The sequence below is a fragment of the Ursus americanus genome, chromosome 5 (assembly GCF_024610735.1).
Source record: "Ursus americanus isolate L20-20 chromosome 5, mUrsAme1.1.p, whole genome shotgun sequence".
Classification (NCBI taxonomy): Eukaryota; Metazoa; Chordata; class Mammalia; order Carnivora; family Ursidae; genus Ursus; species Ursus americanus.
In genome coordinates this window covers 73,708,265-73,728,199 of record NC_142131.1, presented here as the reverse complement: position 1 = coordinate 73,728,199, position 19,935 = coordinate 73,708,265, and the positions used below count along the sequence as shown (strand labels likewise).

Here is a 19,935-nt window from a genome sequence, read left to right as displayed (position 1 = left end):
AGTCTCCCTCTCCTGACTTCAGTCTTTCTCACTTTCTTGAGTATCCTTCTAGAAAATTCATTTTTCATTGACTAACATATAAAAGTATAACCTTAAAAAATTTTACTTACAAGATCACACTAGGTATGCTGGTTTGCATGTTGCTCATTTTCACTTAATATTTTTAAAAGTCTTGCGTACAAACACATTTAGAGCTACCTCATTCTTTTTAATGACTGGAGGGTATTCCTTGGGGTAAATGGATCTGTTCATAAAAATTTATACTACATTCTTTATTTTATTATTATAAATAAGACTGAAATCTGTTTTTCAAATAAATATCTGTTTGCATGTATATCTATATGTATATCTATACATATCTATATGTATATGTATATCTATATGTAGGCATATCTGTATCTAGGTAGAATTCAGCTAATAGAGTTTTCTATTTTTAAAATGAATAAATAAAAATTAGTTATAATTAGCTTGCCAACTATTGTAAATAAATACTTTTAAATTAGTGGGTTCCATGGAAACATTTTGCTCTCAATTAGTTTTATAAATGTTCTTGCTCATTTCTGTATAATCAGTTCCTTAATAAGATTCTTTTTTATTGACAAGTCAAAAACTATACTTTAGCTGAGCCCCATTATGAAAAATTACATATTAGGCAGAGAGATGTATAGTTTTTATTTTTTTAATGATTTTTTATTATGTTAGTCACCATACAGTACATCCCAGGTTTCCGATGTAAGGCTCGATGATTCATTAGTTGTGTATAACACCCAGCGCACCATGCAATACGTGCCCTCCTTACTACCCATCACCGGCCTATCCCATTCCCCCACCCCCTCCCCTCTGAGGCCCTCAGTTTGTTTCTCATAGTCCATAGTCTCTCATGTTTCATTCCCCCTTCTGATTACCCCCCTTTCTTTATCCCTTTCTTCTCCTACCGATCTTCCTAGTTTTTATGTTCCATAGATGAGAGAAATCATATGATAGTTGTCTTTCTCTGCTTGACTTATTTCACTTAGCATTATCTCCTCCAGTGCCGTCCATGTTGTAGCAAATGTTGAGAACTCGTTCTTTCTGATAGCTGAGTAATATTCCATTGTGTATATGGACCACAACTTCTTAATCCAGTCATCTGTTGAAGGGCAGAGAAATGTATAGTTTTTTGTATTTTAATGTGTATGATGTATATTATGAAAAATAGTTTGGATAATAGAAAATTCATTAAATTCATTTTTACTTGACCATAAATTACTGTTTATCATGTAGGAAGTTTACTTGCGTTTCTTAAAGGGTAATATCATGCTGCAGTTCAATTTGCAAACACACACTTATAATTTACAAATTTGGCTATTAACTCCAGACCTCCCAGTTTGGTAGTTGAGACAATGTACCTGCTTCGTGTTTTTGTATTTTACTTGTGCTTTATTTCTGCCACACTTCTGCAGGAGTTTTCTTTGCCATTACCACTTTTCTTCATCTCAGCATTTTAAATTCTCGTAGGGAACTTGTCACCCAGCACAGTGTTCTGTCCGTGGTGGTCACGCAAGAACCTGGCTCTGCTAAGCAGGGCACCGTGTGAACTAGAAATTAGGGCTTACATTTATGATCATTCTTTTCCAGGCTTACAAAAAGTAGAAGGCAAACATTGCATCAGAGACGAGGCTACACAGCTGATTCAGTCCTAGTTTTGTGACTAACAAGCTGGTTTTCTTGGTCAGGTTGCTTAGCTTCTCATACCTCAGTTTTCTCCCCTGTTAAATGAAATATTTAAAGAAAGAAATTTAAATTTAAAGAATTCTGAAATTCTGTGGTTTTATATAGTAGACTGTGTTCCATACAAGAATTTGAATCAGTAGTTATCAGTATTGCACTATAGTTTGAAGATAAAATGACATTTTAAAAGGCCAAGTATGTATTTGTGGTGTTCTGTATTAAATCTTTGCTTTCTTTTAATGGCATTGATAGTCTCATTTTGAAACTTGTAGTTTTCAATAGTTTGGTCTTCTTTTTCAGGAGAGCCGAAGAAAAGTTTAAGATAATCACTAAATTGCTGATTCAGGCTGAGCTGAGTCCTGCTGTTAGTGCTCTTTTTTGTGGCTTTCCAGGAACAATTGCAATCATAGTCTATAAAAATCATCTCAGAGAGTCTTTAAATTGCACATACATATTTTTAACTGAATATCTTTTCTAGAGATATGTCTAGCATAGTAGTCATTTTTAATTCTTGTCCAAGATCATTTCCACTTTTGCAATTTACAGAAGTTGTTTCTCTGAACTTGTGAATTCAGTGTTAGTTTTATGGAGTTAAGAAATAGATGCTATTTTCCTGTGTCTTGTTTGAGTCTTCCCTTCACTTTGGTTACATTTGGCCTTGATTTTTATATTAGTGTTAAAGGTCTTTTGAGAAGGTTAACTAATTATTGTAAATGTAACCATGAAAGAGCTAAACTAGAAAAATATTAGATGTTTGGAATGTGCCCTTATTATTTTTAAAATGCTGACATTCCAGGCAGTATAAATAAAAATATTTGATGAAAGAAGTGAGTGTTTCTTATCTCAGTTTTTTTGCATTTATATTTCAAAATAAAATGTATTTTTGGAGGAGATTTTGATGGCAAATTTCTCCAAAACTTAAGAAATGTCGTTCTTTTTTTTTTTTCCTCTCCCTAGTTGGTAGTCAGTCTTAAGCTGTAGAACTTACTGTGACTTATGGAGTTAAATCTAATAAACACTTAAAAATGCCCTGTGACCTGGTTCCTGCCTACTTCTGTTTGTTTACTAATCTTTTCTTGTCCGCGCACCCTCTTTTTCTTCCTTGAACATACATATTTTGTTCTTGATGACCTGACATTTTTATTAGTTGTCACCTTTGCAGCTGAGATGCTCTTCTCTATATTTTTTCGTGGCTAACTCCTCCTTCTCGTTAGCTCTCAGCCCACATGTCACTCTTAACCCAGCTGAGGTGGCAGCTCCGTCAGCACAGTGTCATCCTGTTTTCATTCTCTGTGTAGCGCCTTCTACTCTCATCATTTTTTCTTATTTGTTTACTGTTCCTTACTCACCGTCAGTACCTGACAGTTGGTAGGTGCTCAGTGGCTAGTTTAGTGAACGAATGAACTAAAATTGAGCACCAGTGTCTTTGATTTATTATCTCTGAAGAGACCGGTCCTGTTAATTCACTGCGTCTCTAAGTTCACTGCTACACCTTTAAATGCTACACCCAGACATCTTATGAAAGGTTTTAAACAAATTGTGAGTTTGCTTGAGCTAATGAAAATGTGTTTCATTTTATTCCTATAACATTCCTATTTTTGTTTTGTCATTTAGGTTAATTGGAGGATCTGACAACAAACTGATTTATAGACATTATGCAACGTTATATTTTGTCTTCTGTGTGGATTCTTCGGAAAGCGAACTTGGCATTTTAGATCTGATTCAAGTAAGTTAACACTGTCTTAATAACAGTTGTGGCATTTATATATTTTAAAACTTGTATGTTCTAAGTTTTCTAAAATGATGTTCTGTTTGGAAGAAATAAATTGTTCTGTAGTAGATTTTGGATGAGTAAAACAGGGTCAAGGGATGCTAAACATGTTGGCATATTTAATCTGATTAAGACTAATCACAGCTAGGGGCGCCTGGGTGGCACAGCGGTTAAGCGTCTGCCTTCAGCTCAGGGCGTGATCCCGGCGTTATGGGATCAAGCCCCATGTCAGGCTCCTCCACTGTGAGCCTGCTTCTTCCTCTCCCACTCCCCCTGCTTGTGTTCCCTCTCTCTCGCTGGCTGTCTCTATCTCTGTCAAATAAATAAAAATAAAAAAATCTTAAAAAAAAAAAAAAAACTAATCACAGCTAATTTCGTCATGCCCTTTTTTCCTGTTCATGTAAATCATGCGAGAAGTCCAGGATTCATGGATCTCTTACCATGTGCATCCAGATCTGATCCCCAAACCCACCCCTCCCTGCCTCCCGAAAATCTTTCATAATGTCCCTGGAACTCAAGGTCAGTCATGAGCAAATTCCTCTTTATCTTCAGCCTCTTCGTTAATGTTGCCTTCACTTTTTTGCTTTAAATCGAATTGGGCTTCCCTACTGACACTACCTGTAACCATCTCAAGTAGTACCACTTTTCCTGCTTTCTTTGTATTGCTGAGCCTTGAGGCATTTTCTTTGCTTCTCATTGCTTTTTCTAGACCATTCTCTCTTAAAACGCCTCCAAACTTTATTTCTCGTTTTTAAATTATACCACCTTCTACCCACCCTGTTTCAGTAATCTCTCATCCCCACCTCCTATTCATTGAGGATTTTATCAAAAACTTCCAAAGGTCTGAGATTTACAAGCTACTTACACTTTAACTACCACAGTGTCATGGATGCTGGCAGAAGACAGGAGACTTCTGGGTCCGAATAGCACAAGCAGTAGATACAGTAACCACATTTGCTTATTACTACAGTGGTTCCCCAAGTCCCAATTTCCACAGTCACCAAAGGGTGACTTGAAGAGGGCCAGGTGATACCTGTACACACAGTGGATTGAGTTCTAGGAGAGGAACTGGAATCTCTTATATTGGACATGAATCATGTCTGCCTACGTCCTGGAGGAAGAGCATATCTTCCATGGGTGTAGATAAACCTACCCTTCGCTTTGGAGAGAGATGCTCTCTATTTTTCAGGGCTGTTTGCTTATACAAGCTTGCTTGCAAAGACAGTCTGCAGTGATGGCAGTCTGCGCCTCTGCTCACATTATGTGCAGAAATGGCAGACTCATGGGCAATTGTCTTCTAACAGATTGTAGTCCTAGTTCACTGGCATTCACTCCAGTACTACTAGAGTTCTAATTCTTGGTGATTTCAATATTCCGTATTCATGGGGATAATTCTTCCAGTACTTTGGTGTCTTCAGACCTGGAATTCCTCTTCATTGAATTTTGCCCTCTACCCCACCTCGCTGCTCATTTCTAGACCTTGTTTTTATGCAAACTGTCATGCCTCCATAATCTCAATTGCAGTTTCCCCTCTGTCTACCACCTCTTATTTTTTCATATCACAATTTCTGTTACTCCACTAATTCCTTGGGCCTGTTGGGACCTGTCTGACCTTGGGACAGACCTTGGGCCTGTTAGTCTTTCGAATCTAACGTTTTTTTTTGCTGTCCCTCATCCTTCTGATGTCTTACTTTCCTTACCCAGCCTAGATCCCACCATCAGCCATGGTACTTATAGTCTTGTATACAGTCAGCTCCTTCCTTGTACCCATACTTCTAAACAGACTTAGAGGGGGAAAAAAAAAAAAAACGTAACCGTACTACAGGTCTCACCTTACATTTATGATCTCTAACCTCAGTGAGTCCTTAGTGCTACCCAGTAATGCTGTTTCCCTGCTCCATCACCTCCCAGACTCCTAGGCAACAGCTGATACATTCTCCTTTCTCAAACGGCTGGTGCTTCCAGCATCTTGCTTCTTCCTTCACTGAGAGAATTGAAGGCGTCAGAAGAGAGCTTCACCTGATGAGGTCATAGAATATAAGTGAGGTTCAGTGGGGTGGAGTTCGGAGCTGACGACCAAGAAAGAATTCTTGAGGCATCTATGGTGCAAAATGGTTTATTAAAACACGGGGACAGGACCTGTGGGCAGAAAGAGCTGCCAGTCTCCTCATGGTTCTGGCAGTTCGCCCTCTTTCTCCTGTATCCTTTCTCCTCTTATTTCCTGGTTATTCCTCTACCTGTTGTATGTTGTCCCATCTTAAAAGAAGTCCTGTCCTTACTGCCCTCTCCAGCTGCTGCCTTGTTTCTTTCCCTCCCTTTATGTCAAAATGCCTTAAAAAAGTTGTCTGTACCCAGTGTCTCAAATTTTTCTTCTCCCATTCGCTCTTAAACGTGCTCCATTCAGGTTTTCAGCTCTGTTGTTGCTGAATTCAAAGGTTCTCATCAGTCCTTCTTTATTTGATTAAGATTCTTTGTTCATCTCTTCACAAAATACTTTCTTCCCCTGGCTTCTAGGGCGCTGTACTTGCCTGGTTTTCGTGGACCTCTTCAGTTGCTTCGTTTCGGTTTCGTGGTTTCTCTTACCTCTTCTTCAGCGGCCCAGAGGGGATACAGGAGCCGACCGCATGCTGTTCTCTGCGCTGCCGTGACCACGTTGGTCCAGGCCACCACCAGGTCTCACCTGGACTGTTACAGCACTTTCCTGACTGTTCTCCCTGCTTCCACTATCTTTTCCCTTTCGTCTTTTCTTAGTAAAACAGCCAATGATAAGGGTTGAAATAGGTCATATCTCACATTCTGAATTCTTCAGTGGCTTCCCTTCTTACTCAAAGTAAAAGCCAGCTTCCTTACACATGACCCATGAGGCCCCACAAGGTCTGAGTCCCCTCCCTACTACCCTCTGCTTATCTCACTTTATCTTCTTGCTCTTTTTTTTTTAATATTTTATTTATTTATTTGACAGAGATAGAGACAGCCAGCGCGCGCGAGAGAGAGAGAGAGAGAGAGAGAAAGAGAAAGAGAGAGAGAGAGAACACAAGCAGGGGGAGTGGGAGAGGAAGAAGCAGGCTCATAGTGGAGGAGCCTGATGTGGGGCTCGATCCCGGAACGCCGGGATCACGCCCTGAGCCGAAGGCAGACGCTTAACGACTGTGCCACCCAGGCGCCCCTACTCCTTGCTCTTTTGCTCCAGCCCCAGTGGCGTGCTTGCTGTGTTTCAAATACACCAGGCATGCTTCTCCCTCAGAGCCTTTGTAGTTGTTCGTCTTTGTGCCTAGATTGTTCTTCTGTTTGGTATTCCCATTGTTCCCTAGCTCCATGATTCTTTCAGGTCTTGACCCGGATGTCACTTTTCAAAATGGTTTTCTTTGGTCCTTTCTAAAAATTTTCCCTCTCTTTGACTCCTTTCTTGCTTTTTAAATTTCTTTTCCTTAGTATCTCTCACCATCTAACATACTATATATTTGACTTAGTTTATCTTATTTATTGTCATTTTCCCTTACAAGAATATATGTTCCTTGAGGGCCAGGTTTTTAAATTTTGTTCACTGATTTATCCCCAGGGCATAGAATGGCACCTGGCACTTAGCAGGTCATCAACATACAATTGTTGAATGAGTGTATTTAGTGCCTAATATTTAGCATTCTATGTAAAATAACTGACAACAAAACCTAAAGGCCGAGTAGAAGCAGGAGAGTTAGTTAGAAAAATAAAATATAGTTGCTGCATGCTAGTAGTATTTTGTTTTGTGTTTTTATCTGAGCACTGATTACATTGGTGAAAATCATGAAGCTCTGTATACACTTGAGATTTTTGTGCTTTCTGTTTCCCATATTTCCATAGAAAATTAACAAATTCTGACACGATAAACAAATGTAACTGCTACAAATAATTGTATTGGGTTGGGATTATCATGAGGGAATGTTCTGCACTTGTTTTCTTTCTCTTTCTTGACCCCAGACAGGGCAAAAACAGGCACATGGTGTAGACACATTGTAGCAGATTAGAGAAAGCCGCACTTAAAAAGGAAGTTTTTTGTACCATACAAGTTTCATAGTTTTGAAATCAGCAAGAAGGGGGCAGGCATGCCTTGAGATCTAGTTAGTATGATAGAGTAAATGAGGAATTAATCAAAGCAGACAACTTTGGTAGTAATTCTGAGTACCAAAGCATAGAAATAGTAAAAGTGGCTAGATTAAGGCTTTTGGCATCACATATTGTTAATAATGAAAAAAAAAAGACAGGTGATAAATGGAGCTATTAATATACCAGTTTACTCTCAGTGTATAATTCTTAAACTAGGTTTTGAGGAAGAGGTAGGTATCTGAGTTACATGAAACCACATGTAGTAAAGAAGATGTGGTATATATATATACAGTGGAATACTCAGCCATTAAAAAAATTGAAATCTTGCCATTTGCAACGAGGTGGATGAACTAAGAGGGTATTACGCTAAGCGAAATAAGTCAGTCAATCAGAGAAGGACAATTTTCGTATGATCTCACTGATATGTGGAATTTAAGAAACAAAACAGAGGATCCTAGGGGAAGAGAGGAAAAAATAAAACAAGACAAAACCAGAGAGGGAGGCAAGCAATAAGAGACTTTTTTTTTTTTAATATTTTTTTTAAATTTATTTATTCGACAGAGATAGAGACAGCCAGCGAGAGAGGGAACACAAGCAGGGGGAGTGGGAGAGGAAGAAGCAGGCTCACAGCAGAGGAGCCTGATGTGGGGCGCGATCCCATAACGTCAGGATCACGCCCTGAGCCGAAGGCAGACGCTTAACCGCTGTGCTACCCAGGCACCCCGCAATAAGAGACTCTTAATCATAGGAAACAAACTGAGAGAAGGTGGGAGGATGGGGTAATTGGGTGATACCCATTAAGGAGGGCACGTGGTGTAATGAGCACTGGGTATTATATAAGACTGATGACTCACTGACCTCTTCCTCTGAAACCAATAATACATTATATGTTAATTAATTGAATTTAAATTAGAAAAATAAATGAAAAAAATAAAAAGGGAGAAATTCTTTACAAAAAGCTGGATCTTTATTCAGGTACTCTTGAGTTCTTAATTACTAAAACTTCCCTAAAACTGAGTCACATGACTGGAAATCCACATGCATGAACCCCATGAATAAATTAAAAAAAAAAAACAACCAACCAAGTAATTGTAGCAGATGTTCTTGCTGTGTTTTTCATTGTTCAATTGGTGGTAAGAAAATAATACCTTTAAGATAAACGTATATATGTATATATATATATAGAGAGAGAGAGAGACAAGCATGTATGCATTATGAGGTAGAAGAGGAACTTTTATAATATTTAAACCTGTAAGAGGAGATATCAAAGAAATTTTGAGTTTGAGATGAATATGCCTCTCAATCGCATGGATAGACACTCTCTTCCTGGGGCCTCCTTGAGAAACACTGCTAAGTTGTGTTTTGTTTTCGCAAAGGCTTTTCTAGTAAAGCAAGAGAAGCAAATTTCTACTTAAGTATGGATTAGTAACAGTTTAAGGATTGATGAGAACCCTATATTGCATCCTTTTACCTCTGTTCATTAAAACATTTTGTGGTTTATCCCATATAGGTAGTAGTTTATTCACTGTACTTTTATTTCATAGCTTTGTGGCTTTTTTGAAAATGGTTTTTTAGTATGAAACTGCTTTCTGTTTCTCTCTCAATTATCCATTGAAGGGAGTGGTAGGCATACACACTATATTCCAAAACAGTTTATTTTTCTGAGCTAGCTACTAATGTTACAGGAGGAAAAAAGAAAAGTAATCTGTTTAAAGTGTGCTCTGTATTGAAGAGAAAGACTTCATTTAAGAAAGACTAAAACAAATGTGAATTTTCCTAGAGACAAATTGGCAATATTTTATGCTTATATCCTGGGATTTAAGCCATCGTCATTGATTATTGTTTGATGCTGTGGGTGATCTTAATGGTTAGGATAGCATAGTTTTTATGTCTCAGAAGAGAATTACATGGGGGCGTTGTCAAAGAACAAATATCCTACATTGAATCTGAAGTAAATTTTATCATGTGTTTGTGGAAAGTGGAAACTAGGTCTTATGTTTTGTAAAATAGTTTAACCGTTGCTGTTCAAATGTTGATAATTAGTCTTGATAGTAAGACACAGAAAAGAGGTTTTCAGGAGAATTGTGTCGTCTTCCATCACTAATGTAGGCTAGAACTATGTTTATAAGAAGATGCAATTGAGTTATCACATGTTGATATATCAGGTCGTAAAAAAAGTTCTGTAATTTACCTTATAGGGTCTGATTCTGCCACTACCACAAACATGTTGGAAGTTCTGTGGTTGCTGTCTTTCCTCTGTGATCACCATAGATCATTAAATACTTACAGGGGAATGCTGAGCATGCTTGAGTCGGTCACTCTAAAAATATTGGTCGAATGAACAAAGATGTAGGGGACTAGCTCATTGTTTCTGCTTTGGTTTCATGAAAAAGCTAATCAGAGCTTATCTAGAACTGATTTTCTTGCTTTGTCCATCTTCTAGCTTTGAGGAAGGCAAATAAAATATAAAAAGTAGAAATGGAAAATTGTAAGGCAAGAGAGCTTAGATAAAAACCTCTTGGTCTTGGGGCACCTGGGTGGCACAGCAGTTAAGCGTCTGCCTTCAGCTCAGGGCGTGATCCCGGCGTTGTGGGATCGAGCCCCACATCAGGCTCTTCTGCTATGAGCCTGCTTCTTCCTCTCCCGCTCCCCCTGCTTGTGTTCCCTCTCTCGCTGGCTGTCTCTATCTCTGTCGAATAAATAAATAAAATCTTTAAAAAAAAAAAAAACCTTTTGGTCTTGAATTTCTTTAAAGAATGGGTCAAGAAAACTTAAACGTCAATATATAGTTAATAAACATAGGTTAAGTTTTGCTTTTTTTTTGAATGTTGAAATGATACCACTCAAATGATTAGGAAACATGTACTTTTATGCAAAGGTTTTATGTTTCTAAAGTGTGCATATGTTGTCCCAGATTTGACTTTTTATCTTGTGTGATATCTGAGAGAAGGCATCATTAGTAAATTCCATGTGGAATTTGTACCACTTTGTCACGAAAGTGAGTAATCAGCTTCTGTTTTCTTTTGTTTCTTTTTTTAATTCTTTATAAGTAAGTTGGAAAAAAGGTGATCCTTTTTTGTTTCTGATATGTACTATTTTAGTGTGGTATCAACGGCCATATAAGTGCATCTCAGAGCTGGTGGCTGGCTTTTTTTAGTCTTTCTGTTGTAGCACGTCTTCGTTGGAAGTGTTAAAATATTTACAGAGTGAGAATGAGAAGTTCATTAAATATTAACGTTGGTTGTTTGAGTTATTTATAAGCAGTCATATTGTCCTCAGTTAATTTATTATGCCAAGCTAATAATAAAGGGAGGCATGGAAGTTCACTAGATAATTCCAAATTCTGTTAGTTTTCTGTACCACGTGTAGCAATTACATCAGCATCAGTCTTGTTCAGTTGCAGTCAGGAAAAAATAGAGAGTTAACAGCTGAACTTTTATTTAGGTTAAAAAAATGTTTGACCATGGTGTCACCATATGTATTTAAACCAGAGCTCCACGTATAGCATTTGTTGTTACTACGGTCCTGAACATTAGACTGGCCGACTTAATGGCTGTGAATGCTAATTTAGTATGATATTGAGCATGTCATTTAATCTTTATAGACCTTGAATTTTTTACCTGGGTAAAGTATGCCTATTTTAATACGCTGTCTATAAACCTCATGGGGTTGTTAGATCAGTGAATCAAAGCAAGCCAGTCGTGGTTAAAACCATTCAACCTCTGCTTTGTACTGGCTATGTAATTTTGGGCAAGTTATTTTACATCTTTGTCTCTCATTTTCCTCACCTGCCAAACGAGAGTGACGGTAATAATACCTACTCATTAACAAAGATACTGTACGTGAAGCTCATGGCTAAATGACTGACATGTAGTTGTCGGTGGTTTTTAGCTAACCTTATCATTAAAGCATGTATTAATAAGGAAGGCATATAAAGTATTATTTCATTAATATGCAAATTGAATTGGATAAGGAAGTCCTTTTATCTTCCTTTTTCATTTTTCTGAGAATTTGTTAATCTTTTTTTCCTCTGTGTTGTATAATGGCTCAGGATGGATTTTATATGGTGATAGAGATACCTGCTAAGAAATTGACCTAATTGGAGGAACTTGTAAGCCAAGAGTTCTTAAGTGAAGAAAGATCCTGTGATCTTCCCTTTTTTGCATAGGAAATTATGCTAGGTGGGTGCTGCTGGACGTAGAATGGTGTGCTAGTGGAGGCCTCACGGCCTTCCACCATGTATCGTTGTTCCCTTTTGTTATAAGGGTAGGCTCGAAAGTGCCTTGTTAAGTAGTGCACTGCTTAAAATTTGGGCTATATAGGTTATTTTTAAGAATTATCTGGGAAGACCAGTTCAGTGGCACTTGGGGACCACGGGAAGATACAGGGTCCCCATGGGAGCAGGGGGAATAAACTCCTGGTCCCATGGGAGGGTGAGTTCTGGTGCAGTTCCTCTTGCTGGAGAAAGATGGAGCCCTGGCCCAGTTGGCTCATTTTCCAGACAGTCCAGAGTGAATGCTCCGAATCATTTTAGGAAAATTCTACCTGCTACACCAGACTGTTACGAGAGTATTAAAACTTTCTGTTTTCAATGAAATTCACTTCTTATATACATGTGGGAAACCAAAAAATATTTCTACAAACAATTTGAGTCAGACACTGTTAGAGTGATTCAGCATTCCTAAAATTCTTTTCCTGTCTTATTTTCATTGAGAAATCTGTTTTCCAATAACTTCAAATGTAATATTCACTTTTTATTTATTTACATTGCTACTCCTTGATAAATCTTGGTATTGAATTTGATGGTACTATTCTAATTTATGTGTTTGTTCACATCTCAGCTGCCCTCTTGGGAGGCATTACAGAGTCAGATTGGTCTTTGGAGTCAGGTGGGGTGGCTTTGAATAGTGACTCTGTCATCTAATAGTTACTTTGAGCAAATTATTTACCCATATCCATTCCCAATTCTCCTGTCTGTAGGTGCTGATACGCGTACCTACCTTATCAATATTGTTGTAAGAATTAGAGCTAATGTATATAGTTAGCATAGGGCCTAGAGTATAGTAGACATATTTAATTCATAGTGGTGAAATGAAAGAGATATTTTGGAACTCAGGTACTTAAAGTCAGAATTTTGGAGGTGGAAGTAACTTAAAATTTATTTTTTCTCCTTTTTTTAAAGATTTTATTTATTTTTAAAGAGAGAGAGTGCTTGTGAGAGTAGAGGGGGGGTCAATCCTGAGATCATGACCTGAGCTGAAACCAAGAGTCAGATGCTACCTTGAGTTTTTTGAGAGAAAAACTCAACTTGTGTTGGTGTTTTTCTTTGATTTAAGATGAATTCCTTATTTCCCAGTATAGAATGGTAAGTTTTTAGGGAGGAATTGGGCATAGAGGAGGAGAGGGCCCTTTGAGCTTGGTTTTTCAGATTTTCTTTTTCTTTAAAATTTTTTAAAACACGTTGAAACTATTTCAGACTTACAAAAGAATGGCAAATACAATACAAAGAATTCTTGCATTTCATACATTCACCCACATTCCCTAAATTTAACTTCTGTAACCACAGTACAATGATTAAAGTCAGGAAATCATTGATATCTACCGACCTTATTCAAAAGTTGCCAGTTGTCCCATTGATGTCATTTTTCTTGTTGAAGGTTTAATTCAGGTCACATATTGCATTTAGTTTTCATGTCTCCTGAGTCTCCTTTACTTTGTAATAGTTCATCTTTGTCTTTGATGCGTTCCGTGATCCTTTGAAGAGTACTAGCTGGTTATTTTGTAGAATATTCCTCTGTTGGGTGTACACAGAAGTGCTTTTATGTCCTTTACAGTGTATCATATCAGGAGGGACATGATCTCATTTTGTCTTGTTACTCATGATATTTATTCTGATCCCTTGGTTAAGATGGTGCCTGCCCGGTTTGCGTACTCTAAACTTACATTATCTCTTTTTACTTAAAAGTATCTCGTGGGGAATAATTTTGAGGCCATGTAAATATCCTTTTTCTAGTCATAATTTTGGTCATTTTAGCATCTCTCAACGATTTTTTTTTAAAGATTTTATTTATTTGACAGAGAGAGCCAGCCAGCAAGAGAGGGAACACAAGCAGGGGGAATGGGAGAGGAAGAAGCAGGCTCCTAGCGGAGAAGCCTGATGTGGGGCTCGATCCCAGAACGCTAGGGATGCCGGGATCACGCCCTGAGCAGAAGGCAGACGCTTAACAACTGCGCCACCCAGGCACCCCACTCTCAATGATTCTTGTCTGAAGGAATTATATTGTGGTGTTTGCCAAATGGTCATTTTTCCATTACGCCGTCTGTATAGATTGGTTGAAATTATGTAGGGAAAATCTTTCTAGGTTTTGCATTTATTTTCTTTTGTTTTAAGTCAGTGCTCAAAATATTAATTGTACCATATACATAGAAGAATATTTTTCAGTTATACATAGAAGAATATTTTTTAAGGCCAAATATAATTTTTTAAATTACCTTTTGCTAATTTGAAATACAGTTTTTAACAATTTGTGTCAATACAGGTTTTTAAAAATCTCACAAGTAGCTTTTGTGCACAGAAATAATTGAGAGGCTACTCTCATTTTCAAAATTAATACTTGATTTAGTAGCCTTGTACATTCAAAATCCTGGTTCTTCCTTAGACTTGTAAATCCAACATATAAATCATACCAAGTCTGTTTAATGGAGGAGCTCCAATGTAATTAAATTTCCTATAGTAAAAGTAGTCTCTGCTTTGCACAATTACTGTCTTTATGTGGGTGGTGGAAATATGGAAAGTTAAAATTTTTGCCTTATATTATTCTGTATTTTCCAAATTTTCTAAATAACTACTTCTTACTACATTAAAAATCAAGTACTATTTTCTTCTGTTGGAGGCAGTATGCCTAGTGAATAAGAATTTGGGTTCTGCAATGAGACGTTCTCCTACCTCACTGTGTTAATGGTTAGTTGACTTTTTGCTTTTGATTACCCTTCTGCAAGTGGTTGATAATAAAAGTATCTGCCTTATGAGATTATCATGAAGGATTAAATAAAATAATATATTTAAAGCACTTGGAACAATAGTAATGCTATAGTAATATATACTCAATAGATTCTCGTATTATCATCATTAACCTTTAAAAAAAATAGAAATAAATCGTACAAAAAGAATCACTGATGTGAACTCTTTCTGAATCATTTTCACATGAATATAGAAGACAGATTGTCCTCTCATCTACTCTTAGTTTCTTCATGCTGAAATTGAAAGTTTAATGTGTGTGAAGTGCCTAGTACTTGGTGAATGCACGGTAAATGTCTCTGTTTTTCCTAAGACTGTTCTCATTGACCTGTTAGCTTCTGGGTCAGGTTTTGTGGAAATTCGGTCTGGGTCAGGTTTTGTGGAAATTCGGTCTGGAACCCAGTCGTACACTGTTCTGCAAAGGGAGTTGATCTGATTTTAAGTGTAGTCTGCCTTCCCTACCTCTTCTGGGGTACATTTTTAGTGGTATTTTTTGAGTCTTGGCTTGAGCTAAACCAGTATCTCTCTAGAACATCTTGCTGCTGACTAAAAACAATTTTTTTTTTTTAGATCTCTTGGTGTATTATTAGTGTTTTTAAATTTATGCCTTCTGTTTTTGGGCTTAGGATTTTTTCTGTCTTAAAACATGTCAATTCAACATTTATACATTTTATTTAATGTTACAGATTTCCTCGTAAAGTTTAATAGAAATCCCCAAACCCAGAAAAAAAGTTTATTTTTACCTAGAAACTCTAGAGGGGGGCTGGGTCTGCCATATAAATCATACTGCATAAGGGTATTTCGTGGCATCTCTTTTACCTAGTGCATATTTTTATTTCTCCAGAGGTATATGTTGTTATACTAGCCAACATATACATTTCTGGGGGGAGACATTGTTCTAAGGCCTTTGTATTTATTCATTTAATCAGTAAAACAACTCTATGACAAAGGTACCACTATTATTATGCCCAGATGAAGAAACTGAGGCTTAGAGTGGAACAACTTGCCCTAGATTTCATAGAGGCTAAGCTGGAATTTTAATAGAGACATGCTTACTAAAGCCTGTGCTCTCAAGTATTAAGCACTGTTAAATACTAAGCTGCCTCGTGACAGATTCCTGTTACCTTTGTGGCCCAGATGCATAGATTTGTAAAGATAAAGGAAACACAAGAAAGTTTTGTTAGAAGGGCAATGGGAAGGGAGACTCTCTATATGTGGATGTGATTTCTTTTTTCGTAATATTGCTCTTTTTTATTTCTTTTTGGAAAACTAGGTAATTATTGAAATAAAGGAAAACTTAAAATATGATTTTCTTAGTAAATAAATTTCTTCCCATTAACCTTTGAATTTCTGGAGGCCAGAGGTTAATGAGTTGCTACTTAATAGATAACTGTTACATTGAAATTGACTTTAAGCTTTATATCTTTCTTTTTTTAAAGATTTATTTATTTATTTTAGAAAGAGAGAGAAAGAGAGCACGCGCCCGTGTGTGCGCACGCGCGCCCCTAAGTAGGGAGAAGGAGCAGAGGGAGTGTGAAAGGGAGAGAATCTCAAGCAGATTTCCTGATGAGCTCGGAGCCCAAGTGGGGTTGGATCTCAGGACCCTGAGGTCATGCCTTGAGTGAGATCAAGACTCAGACACCTAACCGACTGAGCCACCCAGGTGCCTCTGAACTTTAGGTCATTTTTCAACTGAAACATAAGAGAATGCCATTTATCATGTCACTTTTAGTACTTTGCTCTTTTTATCTTTCTTTTTGTGAAATACAATGTAACAGCAACTTTATTATTATTATTTTTTGTTCTGGCTAGAGCCCCAGAGGCCCATTAATTGGGTTTTCTTAATTTCTTTACTTCAGTTTATAGATGATTAGTTTTGTCTTGGCCTTGTTCACGTGCACATCAGTGTGTATATCTACCTACAAAGCTCTGGATTTCTGATTACATTAAGAATTTTTGCTAAGTCAAAAGAAAACTAATGGAAACTTTTTTTAAAGATTTATTTTCTATTTTTTAAGGAATCTCTACACCAAACATGGGGCTTGAACTCAGAACCCTGAGATCAAGAGTTACATGCTCTGTGACTGAGCCAGCCAGGCACTCAGTGGAAACTTCTTTTGAAGAGGGTTTTTGATTATTTTAGACCAAACTTAGCATTTGGATGTCTTAAATCTTAAGAATTCTTTTCCTATATTAAGAACATATAGTTATGACATTTTGTTGCAGGACTCTTTTCTTTTTTAAGTATTTACATTTTCCAAAGGTGGTATTGTTCTGCTTTAAATATAGGCAACATTTCAACTTTTATACATATATAGAGAGAGATTTAGATTGATATATTTATTGTAGAGTTTAATTTCTATATATATATCTTTTTAAAGATTTATTTATTTATTTTAGAGAGAGAGTGTACACATGTACGTTAGTGGGGTTAGGGGCAGAGGGAGAGAATCTTTCAAGCAGACTCCCCACCGAGTGCGAAGCCCTACATGGCTTGATCCCAAGACCCATGAGATCATGACCTGAGCTGAAACCAAGAGTCAGACACTTAACTGACTGAGCCACCCAGGTACTCCGCTTTCTGTATTAATGAGCACATCATAAAGGCCTGACAGCCTCAGCAGGTCGTTACCTTGGTTTCATATAAGTGTTTATCAGCAGAATTAGAATTTTCTATTTCTATTTTAATTTTGTAATCCTTGCATGTTTTGAACAGCCAGATGAACAATCCTGGTTCCCTTTTATTACATGTGTTTTAGGCACTTTATCTAATTTTTTTTTTTATTTGAGAGAGAGAGAGAGGTGCGTGATTGTGCGCATGAACGAGTGGTGGGGGGAAGGCAGAGAGACAAGCCGACTCCCTGCTGAGCAGGGAGCCTGACTCAGCTTGGGGCTCGATCCCAGGACCCTGAGATCATGACCTGAGCCGAAGGCAGACGCTTGACTGACTGAGCCATCCAGGTTCCCCTAAATTATTTAACTAAATCTGTAAGATAATCTGGAAAGGTAGGGAGTTTTATCACTATTTTGTGGTTCTGAGATTTGGAGGAGTTGAGTGGTGCTCAGGCTCTCATAGCGTGGTGGCAGCAGAGTAGAAATTGGAAGCTAGGTCTTTGTGGTATCCTCACTGCTAGACCATACTTTCTCTTTGGCAGCCCATATTTTCTTTGCCATTCCATGGTTCACCAGTGGTGCACTTAAAGACAATTCTTTTTTGCTTTGCCCAGTATCATCTGCACATTGATTCTGGGGATTCCACTGATCCTTTATAAGTATATGTAAGTGACAGGAAACAATTTAGACAGCATTTTCACCAAGGTAGTCATCTTCTGATGGTTAAAAAAGAATGTATAGCTATCATATATGGATAATCAGTCCAGTGGATTTGGAAAAAATAAGCGTGGAAAAGTAAAGGCATACTAGAAACTTTGTTCTGATGAGTGAGTCTAACAATGACTTTATTTTTTTTTTTTATTTTAAGTAGGCTCCATGCCCACGTGGGGCTTGATTCATGACCCTGAGATCAGGAGTCGCATGCCCTACCAAACTGAGCCAGCCAAGCACCCCTAATAATGATTTTAAATTAAAGAAGACTAACTCACACACAAAAATCCATTCCACTAGATTCAGTCCAAACGTGAGAAATAAAACAATAAAGCTTTTGTTTTCTTCTGGGAGAGTATCTTCCTAGTATTGCTGTAGGCAAAGATTTCTTAAATTGGACATTAAAAAAAAGATTAACGTTAAAGAAAAATGGCATTAATTGGAAAATACTGAAAATTAAAACTTCCAAGAACATTGCTAGGAGAATAAAAAGGCAAGCCACAGAGTGGGAGAAGATATCTGTAATATGTATAGATGACAGGATTGTATCTAGAATATGTGAATAAGTTCTAGACACAAGAAAGAAAAGACAGACTGGTACTAAAATGAGCAGAAGTCTTGAACAGACATCCCGAAGAAAGCTGTCTAAATGGCTGATAAATTTGAAACAGTGCTCAGTCTTAACAGCCATCAGGGAAAATCAAATTGATACTATAATGACATACCACCACACAGGCGTAAGAATGGTTAAAAGGAAAAGATTGACAACATAAAGTGCTAGGAAGGATGTGTAATTGTGGAATTCTCATACACTGCTGTTTGGAGTATACAATTTTATAATTGCTTTGAAGATCTGTTGGTGGGCTGCCCGGGTGGCTCAGTCGGTTGGGCGTCTGACTCTTGGTTTTGGCTCAGGTCGTATCTCAGAGTCGTGGGATCATGGGATCGAGCCCTGCGTCCTCCAGCTCCTTGCTCAGCAGGGAGTCTGCTTGAGGATTCTTTCCCTCTGCCTCTCCCCCAAATCACTTGCTCTCTCTCTAAGGTAAATAAATAAATCTTTAAAAAAAAAAAAAAAAAGAGGGAGAAAATCTGTTTGGTGCTATCTACTCAAGATGAATATGTGCTACTCTGTGACCCCACAGTTCTCCTCTGCATGCATTCAGTAGGTATGTGTGCATACATTCAGTAATAGACATAGATAAGAGTATTCTTAGGAGCGCTAATTGTAATGGCCCTGTGCTGGAAACAGCCCAAACTCGTGTCAGCAGCGACATGGGTAACTACGTTGTGGTATATTCACGCAATAGCATACCATAAACGAGAATGAATCAGCTTTTGTATTATGTAATAAAATAAATGAATCTCACAAAAATAATGATGAATAGAAGATGCAACTCACAAAAGGTCATGTACTATATGATCTCATTTAATATAGTTCAGAAATAGGTAGAACATACCTGTAGCACTAGGAAGCAGAGTCGTGGTTACCTGTGACGGTGATAGTGGCTAATGGAGTCTGAGGGGCTTCTCGTGTGCTGGTGATATTCCAACACTTGATTTGGGTGTTGGTTACACAGATGTGTTTACTTTGTGAAATTCATCAGATTATACATTGTTGTGATTTGTGTACTTTTTTGTATGTATATTATACTTCAGTAAAAATTTTCTGAAGGGGGACAGAACTTAAATGGCTTTACTTCCCATAACTTATTTAACTACGATGTTATCAATTGGAAATCAGACCATGTCCAACTTAAATACACTGTTTCAGAAGTATTTTCTTCTTTTCAATGGGAAGGGTTTTTTCTTCTTCTCACATTCTTACTTTCCCTAAGAAGTTAATAGTTGTTAAGCTTGTTCAACTGTGTTCAAACAGCATTATCCTATTCAGTGCTTATAATAAGAATCTGTTATAACAAGAAGGAAAATCGTCTGAATTAGTTTCAGGTAGACTGAATGGAGTCATTCCAGGGTCCATGTCACCAGGGCCTTGAGGAGAAATAAAGTTGGGAGTTTGAGTGGGTATTAC

General features: G+C 37.5%; 1 protein-coding gene across 5 annotated transcripts in view; it reads left to right on the top strand.

Moving 5' to 3' along the window:
• Positions 1–19,935, top strand: part of AP3S1 (adaptor related protein complex 3 subunit sigma 1) — a 91,262-nt gene that overhangs the window by 22,366 nt on the left and 48,961 nt on the right. For all 5 annotated transcript variants that reach the window (XM_045794886.2, XM_045794888.2, XM_045794885.2 and 2 more), the window contains exon 3: positions 3,325–3,436. In XM_045794886.2, coding sequence (XP_045650842.1) covers positions 3,325–3,436 — 112 coding nt within the window. The remainder of the gene's footprint in view (positions 1–3,324; positions 3,437–19,935) is intronic.